Source organism: Phaethon aethereus (genome assembly GCF_964289735.1).
Source record: "Phaethon aethereus genome assembly, chromosome: Z".
NCBI lineage: Eukaryota > Metazoa > Chordata > Aves > Phaethontiformes > Phaethontidae > Phaethon > Phaethon aethereus.
The window spans coordinates 57,910,634-57,922,184 of NC_138577.1; the positions used below are offsets into that span (position 1 = coordinate 57,910,634).

Consider the following 11,551-nt stretch of genomic DNA (forward strand, 5'->3'; position numbering starts at 1 on the left):
CACATGCAGTGCAAAATATTAAGCAGGTTTGTCTTCAACTACAATTAAGTGCTTAAGACCTGTCTGACTTCAAGCATAACTGTAAACATGTGCTTTGTTGATCTGGGACCCTCATTTGTGTACATACATTGCAGAAGATGGAGACCCCTTATTTTAGATTGTATTGAAAATGTTACAGGGCCAAGGAATAGGTTTGATTGTACTTTTATTTCGATTATTGGCTGCCCTGACACAAGAACACGATGAAGAGCATTGGTCCAGTCAGTAGGACTGTGGTACCTCATCTAAGTGCCATACCAGTTGTTATACAAGGGGAGAAATAAAGAGGAAACAGAAATTAACTCAAAGCTGAGGAAAAGTTATGATGGGGAGAGAAAAACAAAGCCAGGAAGAGTCCTTTTTGGGCAATGCACTCAGAATTGCCTGAACTGTCCTAATAGCCCCCTGCACTGAAGCCAAGGGAAAAGCTCAATAATTACAATCTGCTCCTGTGCTCCTCAGCATGATTGTTACTGCAGATCTCACTGAAGGAAAGAAGACAAGCAGGCACTCTAAAAATCCCAGGTGTTCTGCCATAGAAAGACCATATGCTCACTCCCATTTTCAGTCCTCTCCTCATTCTGCTTTGGCTTGTTTGTTTTTCCAGAGAACCCTTCCCTCTCCTTCTCCTGTCCTCTGTGGCTGGGTGCTGAGGAGCTGATGAGCAGAGGGGTTATGTAAGGGAGAAATATAGGGGACACTTCCGAACCAAAAATGAAACAAGAACAAAAGTGCATAGAAACAGTGGACTGAGTTATGTATCTGCTATTAGTGGCTGGATAAAGAGCCCTGCAGTCCCAAACACACAAAGGATTATAAATACCCAGAGAAATACTCTGTCTATCACCATAGCTACATATTTCCAATCATCTTCCACCTGCAAGAGAAAAAAAAAAGGATAAACTACATGTAGTGTAACACGCTATTGCTAGTTGACATTACGTAGTAGAAATGTCCCTTGTGCTTTTGAATGTGAAGAACACATATGCAGTCAATAATGCTGTTTGTCGTGCTTGTAGTGGCTGCAGTTTTCAAGTGCCTTTAAAGGGGGCTGATTTTCTCATAGTATTTATCATTTTTGGCTGACAACATCCAACATTGTCCTAGACGGCTGAATTTTTCTGGATATTCCAGTCTGCTGTCAAGCTATGGCTGTGATGCTGACATTAACAAATAGGACCCGGTCACGTGGTGAGTTCAGAGTCGGGTAGTGTAACAGCAGGCAGAATCACCATCGCTGCACATCACTAGACCCTGTCAAAAGATTTATCCTGACAGCCCACAGAAGAGACAGTTTGCTATTCTGGCCTGGTTTGCCACACTGTCATTCCAATCAAGTGCCACTGATTTCAGCAAACTGAACAGCAGGACACATGGTCTATAGCAAAGCAAGGGCCCTGACTAAGCAAACCATGGTGTGATGTCCTAAGGAGACCAGAGTGGATTTCATATGTCTGAGTGATGTACCTTAGAACCACATGCAATGAAATTGCTGGCCTTTAAACTGTACCTACATACAAGGACCATTGCATGAGAAAAACATTCACTCCTATAAAACTAGTGACTGGTTACGAGCTGTCTGCTGAGGGATCTTGCACTTGTTTTCCCAATTTCTTGATGTTTTCCTCCAAGAGGCTGTTGCTGTACTTCTTGTGAAAGAAAATGCAGCAAGAACTCCAGCTGCTGTAAATGTTACCACAATTTTTAAAGGGCTTTTATTTATACAGGACTAGCGCATGATCATCACCCACATGGGTAAGTATGTCTGGCTGAAGCAGAAGCAGCCTGCAGAATCATTTCCTCAGTGCTTGCCTGACAACAAACCTCCTTTTTTCCACAACGAGAGGATTTTTCCCCCCAAAAAATCCTGTTTCCCATCCTTATTATGTTTTGAAAGGTAAAATACAGAGCTGCTGACGCACACACCAGACTAAGAATACTATTTCACGTGGCAGGAGAGATTTGCAAAATGCAAATCAGCAAACTGGCAATGGGAGACTTAAACATGAGCTATATAATCAAGGTGGCATGTTATTCGGGCGGCTTCATGCAAAGCCTCTTCTTTTTTGAAGTGCATTGGAGAAATCAGCTGAATATGGTAAATGGATATAGTTTACGCAGCTGGTGTGACAGTGAGACCAGGGCTAAAAAGTTGGCAAAACAAGGGCATAGGTACAAAGCAAGGCTCAGCTCAATGCCCACCCTCCTCTCTGCTGATGGATTTCTGTCTTTTGCTTTGAGCTGGCATGTATTACCCACTCATCCTATGACTTCAGTCACCAGGCCTTAACTGTAGCCCTTTATTCAGAAAGTTATGAACTTTGTTTTCAGGTGAAACTTCTTCTGTGGGACATAAAAAAGGAAAAAAAAAAAGTAATTTTGGGGTTGCACAGAAGTTGCATGAATTTGTGCTGATTTCAACAAAATATTTGGATGGAAAAAGAATACCTTTCAGTATTTCCCTCACAAAGTATTTGTGTTTTTCAAAACAAATACAGCAGTATTTAATTTTGAAATGGATTTTGCCATCATAGAGCATCTAAAAAGCTTCAAAACCAAAAGCAAACATTTCATGACAGAACAAAGATAAATGTTGCAATGGGTTCTAAACACTTTTAAAAAACATCTTGAAGTGTCAGAGAATTCCTATTCTTTGTGAGGCCTAGGTGTGTGGGGATGTCAGATAATCTTTCTGGCAGCTGCTTTTAATTCCTTGTGTTTACACCTAAGGATGTGGCCCCAGAATTCTCTAAATTTCAGTGTGCATAATTTTCTATGACAGTAATCTCAGTTAGGATGAAAGATGTATAACCTCATGCAAACAAATCCATTAGTTCAAATGCCAAGTCTTATTTTTTAAACCTCCCTCTCTCTCTTTTTTTAATCTGTGGTCTGTTTTTATTCAGCTGTCATCCACCAAAACTCAACTTTTATTTCAACATATGTTTGTCATGGCTGAAAATACTGTATTGCTGAAGCCACGATTAGTCAAATCACTGTAAAAAAATCAGAACACACCAGTCTGAAACAAAGTACAGACAAGAGCATTCTGAAAGGAATATCTTTGCCAGATTTATCACTGGCTGAGAATAGTTCTTCTCTAGATCAACTACTGAGCTGCTAGACAAGGCCTGTTCTTTAAAAAGCAGTTCCCAAATTTGTGTGTTCCATTACTAACACAGCAAAGCACCCTGCTTGGCAAATTGCACACTTAGCATTGAGATGTCACTGCTTACCAGGGCTGAGCAGTTGGTGAGCAGTGGAAGAGGGTTCCTTCTGAGGATCAGCAGAAGTAGGGTTGGAAGAGACCTTGAAAGGTCCCATCTAGTCTATCCCCTGCCTCATGGCAGGATCAACTCTGCCTGAACCACTGCTGATCAAAGTTCATTCCTCATGGTCGCAACAGGCTGATGCTCCTCTTCTTTTCCTTTCAAGGGTGAGCCTCATGTCTAAAACTGTCTAATCTAAAACTGTCTTGCTGCTTAAAATTATCCACTGGGTATAGATGAAGAACAGGTGAGATTACTTTCTTGTTCCATCCCCAATGGATAATCATAATTCATCCCTTTTTGTAGGAAATTTTGATGCATTCACAGATCTCAAAATTTTCTTCTCTAGACCCAACAACTCCAGTTCCTCTGGGCTGCCCTCCTAGATCATGTTTTCACTTGCTGTTTTCTTGTGGTGTGGTGGAAGTGTGGCCCCGTGCCCAGCTGGGTGGTTACCTCCCTTACCTCTTTAGTTTCATTTTGAGACCTCATGTTCTCTGCGATGAACTGAACGCTGCTAATGACATCCTTCACTTCTGGGGAGTACTCCATGTGCTCTGCCACCCATTTCAGTGACTGATGGCTCAGTCGTTGTCTTTTGATGGTAGTGAGTTCGGTTGCCTTATCACAGTGACTGCACCACTGCTCCTTGGGTAGTTTGGTATCCTTGTGTTTGCTGTGCTTTGACTTGCCTAATACTTTCTTGTTTTTTCTGGAGATGTTTTTCTTCTGCTGTTCTAATGGCCTCTGCATCAGCAGGACTTTGGGGAGCAGGCTAAGAAAGACGGTTTTTACCCATTTGGGCATTGTGTGTGTGGTTGGAGTCCTGTAATGTATATTCAGGACAAACACCGTGATGACAATTGACAGAGTCACAAATATCATTGTGAAGAGTAAATATTCACCTACGAGGGGAATTACTAAAGAGGTGGATGGGATTGTTTCTGTGATCACCAGTAAAAATACAGTCAAAGAAAGCAGCACAGAGATGCAAAGGGTCACTTTCTCACCACAGTCAGATGGCAAGTAAAAAACTAACACAGTCAGGAATGAGATAAAGAGACAGGGAATGATCAGATTTATGGTGTAAAACATTGGCAATCTTCGAATATAAAAAGAATATGTTATGTCTGTGTAGATCTCTTCACAGCAGTTATATTTGATGTCATGTTTGTAGCCAGAAGCATCAACTATTTCCCATTCACTATTTTCCCAAAAGTCATTCATATCTACTTTGGATCCAATGATCAGAAGATCAATTTTGGCTTTGTCATAGGTCCATGAGCCAAACTTCAGTGAACAATTCTGATGATCAAATGGGAAAAAGGTAATATCCATAGGACAGGAGCTTTTAAAAATAGCTGGTGGGGTCCAGGTGATCATTCCATCGTAGCGAAGCAGGGCTTTGGTCTTGCCTTCAACTTGAAAATCTCCCACAGCACTAGAAAGACAAATGAAGCAAAGAAAAGAAAATTACCATGAAAGTAAAATGTCTTTCACGGACGCTGCAAGAAGATACTTTTGATAGAAAGGGTAATATGGGAAATTGTTCATCATACTTATTATACAAGACAATATCTGGTTTCCAAATTTTATCTGCTGGTACCCGAACAAATTCAATGCCATCGTAGTCTCTGGGATCCCATCGTAATTTGTAGTCATTCCAAATCTGAAAGAAGAATGGACAAGGATTTTAAGACCTTGTATTATCAGCAAATATCTACTTCTCAGATCTTCCTGTAAAATGGCAGGCTATGATAAAGACTGAAAGTGCAGCACGTGTAGAAGGGGATAATGGTCCGAAAGACAACAAGGCCATGACCTGGAGAAACACTGGACATACATGAATACTGCTCATATTGATTTGCTAATCCCTCCTCTGTGAGTGGATGGGATGGCAATTGTTATCCATTGCTGACATGCTGAGATCTCTGCTCTGTCTTGCTGCATCAGTACGGACCCTTACCTGGGCAAGGTAACCTCCCCACTGCAGAGAGGAGCTACAGGTCTTGCTGCTGCTGTTGTGAGAGTGCACCCAGCAGGCTAAAGGAGGCCAGCCGAAAGGACCAGCATCCTCATGAGAGAGGGGGCACCTGTGCTCACTAACAGGCAGTTGCTGCCAGGGGACAGGTAGTGCCTGGTTCCACAGAAGCAGCGAAGTACCAAGTCAGGGGCAGCGAGGGATGCCCAGCAGCTCTCTTGCATTATTGTCTAGTGCCCTATCATGGGGCCATGCTCCATGCTCTCACAGCCTACCCTGAAAGTCCTGGTCATAAGTACAGTATCTTTTACAGAAAGCTTTGTGTGGACCAGAGTCAGTGCCTGAAGGAGGCTTGTTTTGGTGGAACTTGGCTTGTTTTTCTCAGCTGTTTAGGTCCTCTAAGGTCTTTGTCTATGTATAAATGCTAAAATCATGTACATTCCTTTTGCTGATAAATGTTTTGATTGGAATCTTCAATATGGAGATGACCTAGGACTGCACAGCTGCATATTTAATCACTTTTTAATGGGTACATTCAGCTAGATTTACCAGATAAACCAGTGATCATGAAGTTGGAGGAGAATATAGCACACAGGAAAGATGGGAGATGTACCTTCTTGGGAATAAGAATTAAAGAAATTACTTTTTCAAATGTGGCTTTGGTTAACATAGCTTCTCCTTATTCAAGTCTTTAAAATCCTTGTTACAAAACAAGCACTTATTCTATAGATGTAGCATACAAGGTAACACAGATTTCATCAGATCAACACAAAATGCACGAGAAATGCAACGCAGTCACTTACGTGTCTTAGCCACAAATTTGTTTCCATAATCTGATTGACTTCATCCTAGAAAGAAACACAGGCATGCACATCTTCACTCCATAAATCAGTTACAGTACCCTAAGATGGTCATGAACTTATTCTGATAAAAATGGAAACTAGAATTCCACATTGACTTATAATAGATTTTTTTTCTGGATATTTTCAGGAAGCTTACATATTGTGCACAGTCATGTGCAGCTCTACTGAAAAATTTTTAAAGCTCTGCTGAAAAAATATGCCCCACAAATATCAGACAGACAAAGAACTGCACTATTGTGCCTGGGGCCTGAGTACCTAGAGAACACAAAACTTAAAATTGCTCTGGCCAGTACCAGACGAATAAAATTCTGCTGGTGGCTATGTGTTTTGTTGGATTCAGTGTTTAAAAAGCTCTGTTTACATGGTACAGTACTGGTCAAGATTCAAGGAAATTGGTACTTGTACCACAGTGTTCTCACATTTCTGCGCAAACCTCTAGAGCAGCTGCACTAAACCAGCACTAAATTAGTTCACTGTAGTACTGAGACCTTCTTTTTACAGTCAATTATTGCTGTTGCCCATCAGCAATGAATCAGGAAAGTGCTGCAAGAGACACAAAACCAAAAGATTGGATAGTGTTCTGGTGAGACGTCAACCTAAAAGTATTTGGAAAGACATATATTTATGAATGCAGACTGACACTCACATTGAAAATATCTGCAAGAATATTGCTTTGAGTAGTTCTCAGTTTTTAGGCATGTGGACTCAAAAAATTTAAGATGTTTACAAGCCAAAGGTAGAAAATGTAGGCAAATTTTCAACATTGCGTACTGAAGATTAAGCACAACCATAATTTTGAAAGGCCTGCAGAGTGCCTGTCTATAGGTTAAACTATCTAACTTCTTGTAAAAATCATGGCTCTTTCTTGAGAAAATCCAACTGATTTACTTATGATGTTCCTTTTTTTCTCCAAAGACAGCACTTAGAACGAGGGGCTGCAATGTGAGACAGAACTGCTGAAACCTGCCAAGCTACCTGTAACATGGAAACAAAATACTTTGACAAAGGAACTCCAAAAGCTGACAACTGCTTTCACCATGGGGACTTACAATGCCTTCATTTATGCTCTCAGACAACTCAGCTCCCTGGCTGCTGTTGAATGTTTCTCCTCACTGTTTGCCTGTCACTTCATTATGGATTCAACTAGGTACCTCAGAATCAAAACTCAAACTCTGTTCTGCAGTTATTTGCTTCACAGAGCAGACTTCATCAAGGGTTAAGGTCAGGTTTTGCTTCTTCCAGGTCCCTCTGCCCTGCCCAGCTTGTCTGCCACCTCAGACACCCTCACCCCTGTGCACCTCATGGGGTGCATAGAGTGCACCCCAGAACATACAACATTCATCGCCAGCTCCATGCTTTAAAACACCACTCTGCAGGCTGCATGTCTCTCATGTTATTTTTAAACAGACAGACTGAAAAAGCATGCAAAAAAAAGAAAAAAAAAATTATCTCTCAGGACACACAGGCTACAGACTGTGGACACACAACCAGGTGTCTCTGGAGTGAGCTAGCCCTGTGGAGAGAAGACTTGAACATTTGGTACTGCTGCTCTGGGTGCCAGAGGCTGCTGCCCGGAGCAGAGGGATTTGATGCTGCAGAGTAAGCAAATGAATCTGTATAGTTCGAATGGCTCATTTGAGCAACTGGAGCAACTCGGCTGGCAGAAAGAACAGCAAAGGTCTCAGCATGGACACATACGCACAATGTCAGCTATGAATGCTGTAGGTGCAACCATCACAATTACATCTGCTGTTTTAGCAATTTGCGTGAGTTTGCAACCATCCCCAAACCCCAGCAGTAGTCTGTAGTGTCTTACCACATTTGTAAGCTGGGTAATGGCCACTTCAAAATAGACTGTGACAGGATCAGACACATTTTCCACTGGCCTGATGAACTGGTTGTACTGGGAGAAGAGTTTGTGAAATAACCGTTCCTCTGATTCACAGGCTTTGGCATCTGTGTTGGTAAAGATAAAGACCAGCTTTCTCAGAGGTAAGGAAGAGGGACAGATGTATGATGGCTAACATACTATGTCCATGCTATGTTTCTGGATCCTGTGCTTGCGACCATGTAGGAGGACATGGGAGCACAGAGAGAAGAGAGTCGCCAGTATCCTGTCAGTTGAAAGCATTCTCCTGCAGGACCTTGCCCACTACTCCCTGTCTCCTCAAAGGTAATGGCCTGAACGGAAATGTCTCCTAAGCTGGGCCTAGCCTATGGACCTTCATTTGGTCCACCCTGATACCAGTAGAATAAGGTGGTGTGAAGCAGAAAATGCATAAACGTGGTGGATTTCATCTTTGGGAGTTTTTGTGGTAAAACTGAGAGTTTCTGAAAAGCATAGCTACTTACTCAGAAATTAAAAGCTTGAGTCTGCAACTACGGGCTAAAACTCCATGTCAGGGACTCTGATCAGGTCATTATAATGATGCCTCTTAGTCTTAAAAACTATGACTACATGTTATCCTCATGTTTGCTACTTCAGCTCTCTGGATAGCAGAATTTTTGCTCTGAAGGAACCTCATTTATTAAATTCCATGAGAAAAAAAAAGTGGCAATATTAACATTTCTTATAGAAGAGCATGCATCTTTGTAATACAGAGCCATTCTCTGGGAACAAGCAGATCATAGCTGTAAACCCCAAGACAGTGCAGGACAGAGCAGATGACTTAGCAGGACTAAGGTATATGCCAGGCTCTGAGCTGCCTCACTGCAGAGTCAAAAATTAATTAATGTGTTACATACAGCCCAAACTTGAAATAGTTATTTTCACAGTGCTAAAGGCTACAGACTTTGATTTCAAAAGCAAAGATTAAATCATGTGGACTGTGGCGACATCAGCTCAGAAAAATACTTTTCTTGAATGACTTTGCTGTTTCAATGCACTACTATAATTCAGCACATAAATTCAAAATAATTTATATGGCAATGATTTAGAACTTACTCCTCATATTGAGCACAGCTGTGTTATCAAAGGTATATAATGATGCCAAAGCTATTACTGATATAACTGAACAAAAATCAGTTTTCCAGATACATGGTCATAGGTTTTTGTGTTAGCCCCAGACTGTACTAGAACACTTCAGGACAGCAATCATGACAAGCCTGTATGACTGCAAAAATTTTAAACATAGGAGGGGTTCGTGTCAGGCAGCGTGGTCTCTGGCACAGCACAGGACATAAGTTTGCAGTTTACAAGGGCCTGTGGTTGCACAAATGTCCTACAGGGAGATGCTTAGTCTCAGCATATAGCCCTGTTTTTACACTGAGGCCATCCTTCCCCTGTTTCTGCCTCTATTATGCTACAAAACATGCTCACATTCAGGGGATTATCACACTTAAAAGCTGAAATGTTGGTTACTGGTGACTTACATGTATGGAAAGAAAACTCTAGTAAAGCTTCCATGGCTTGATGTTTTGTTTCATCCTTTCGGCATCACTCAGAGAAGATACATGAATGTCTGCAAAGTTTGGGTGCTTGTATTGCACCATTCAAAAAGGAAACTGCAATTTACTTTTCAGATTTCCTCATCATCATCCATCCCACCGTCAGTAGAAGTACCCTACTGTGGGAGCATGAGTTTCTTACCAAAGTCTCCTGACTAAAGCTGGTAAGTCTAAAAACATGTTTCATTTGGAATTTTCATACTAGCTTCTTAACAGACACATGCTTTAAAATAAAGTAAGAGGAACAGACAAGTATTTAGGCAGGCCTTTCATTTTTATACTTCAGTTACAGATTCTGATCCCACTGGTGCTCCTTTAAGACTGCCTTATGCCTTGCTAACACAAGCACTGTAATTCATACTTGTCTTGGTCATCAGCAGAAGTGGGACTTTCAGAAAAGATGTAGGGACTTCAAAGCAGAAATCCTGCTGAACCTCAGTGAGACTTGTGCATAGAAATAATTCCAGCATACTTAGAGGTAGACCACAAACAACAGTGAACAAAAATGTATTGGGTTCACACTTTTGAAGGTGTGAGTACTGAACGTGCACATCTTTAGCTTGCATTATTTAAACAATTGCAAAATTCAAGTACCAAACGAAATTCGTAGAACTCCTATTTCATTTTCATTCTTTGCTAGAAAACAGTTCCTTGATTAGTTATGAAACCAAAATCACATTTGTGAAAACTAGTACTGCTTTAGCTCTCTTAAAATACTGTTGAAATGTTAGAGATTTCAGGTTAGAAATAGCTGGTAGAAGCTTTACATTGAATTAATTCCAGGAAAACAGAAGCAGAGACAGTGACTAGAAAATACTTTAGAGACTAGTATCAAAGAGAGCCTACCTTTAGTCAAGGATGTGAACACGAATGCCCACACACAGAAAGCAGGGCAACACCAACAGAGCCACCTGTCCGGATGCATTGCTAGCAGCAGAATAGAGCTTCCTTTTGAAAAGAGAGGTTTGGGGAAAGAAACGGAAGGCAAGAACACATACAAGCCCGCTGGACGGTAAGTTGGCGGTACAAAGATGGATTTCAGTTTTGCATTAGCAGCAAACTCTGCAGCCTGCTGAGCAGAGCAAAGCCTTGCAGAGTTGCTTCCACTGTCACCAGGCGAGGAGAGCTTTCGCTGTGCAGAGAGGAGGGAGTCGGGCAGCATCCTATCAGGTGACTTTCCACATTTCCAGTCACCCACACCCTTGCCGCTGGGGGAATGTGTAAGAGTGCAGGAGAGAGAGGGAAGGCAAGACACACGGCGGCCAGCGTGGAGCGGGGGGAGGAATTCACTCAGCCCTCCACCCACGGGTTAAAGAACACTCACCCGAGAGGAGCTGCTTTCGCTATTTCCTGGAGCTCACCTGAGCGAGTTCGTCAGAATACGCAGGGATGAAACAACTTCAGTTTCTTGGCTAAGGACTAATTCTGCAGCCGGAGAAATGGATGCCTCGTGGTCTTAACCCCTCTACCAGAAACCATCTGAACCTTGAAATAAGCACAGCATCATGTGATAGAATTGCTTGACAGTATTCTGGGTGAATAAATCTAAGGCAAGTAGATTTATTATTGCCATCTGACAGGAACAACTAAGTTCTTCCCTGACAGACAAGTCAGCTCACAACATCAACTTTTCTATCACCTTTTTTTTTGTGTGCAGTGATTCCTGTGCCAGTATCCTGCTAGTGTGGAAAAGGAGCAGTAGAATAAAAGAAAAAACATCAGGCACTGTGACAGAAGTACCTAACAGGCCAAGCTCGCTGGGACAGGGTATTACTCTTAATCACAGAAGTTAAAAAACTCATCCTGTAGAGGTACATGCATGTTCACTCCTCAGGCGTTCAGTACGCATGTCCTTGCAACAGGAACGCCTGAAAAGAGTCTGTAGGCAAAGGGTCTGAGAAACTGAGGGCCCTGCTTAACTGCAGATGAATGGAAGGAACCACGGGTTACTT

The 11,551-nt window shown here is 41.9% G+C and overlaps 1 protein-coding gene across 1 annotated transcript; it reads right to left on the minus strand.

The window, feature by feature from the left end:
* Positions 1-793: 793 nt before the first annotated feature.
* On the minus strand, positions 794-10,524 carry CHRNA6 (cholinergic receptor nicotinic alpha 6 subunit; the record flags this gene model as incomplete). Its single annotated transcript, XM_082013098.1, has 6 exons — positions 794-916; positions 3,774-4,749; positions 4,868-4,977; positions 6,093-6,137; positions 7,969-8,108; positions 10,446-10,524. 6 exons carry the CDS (start codon positions 10,522-10,524, stop codon positions 794-796), a joined length of 1,473 nt encoding a protein of 490 aa, XP_081869224.1.
* Between the last annotated feature and the right edge of the window lie 1,027 nt (positions 10,525-11,551).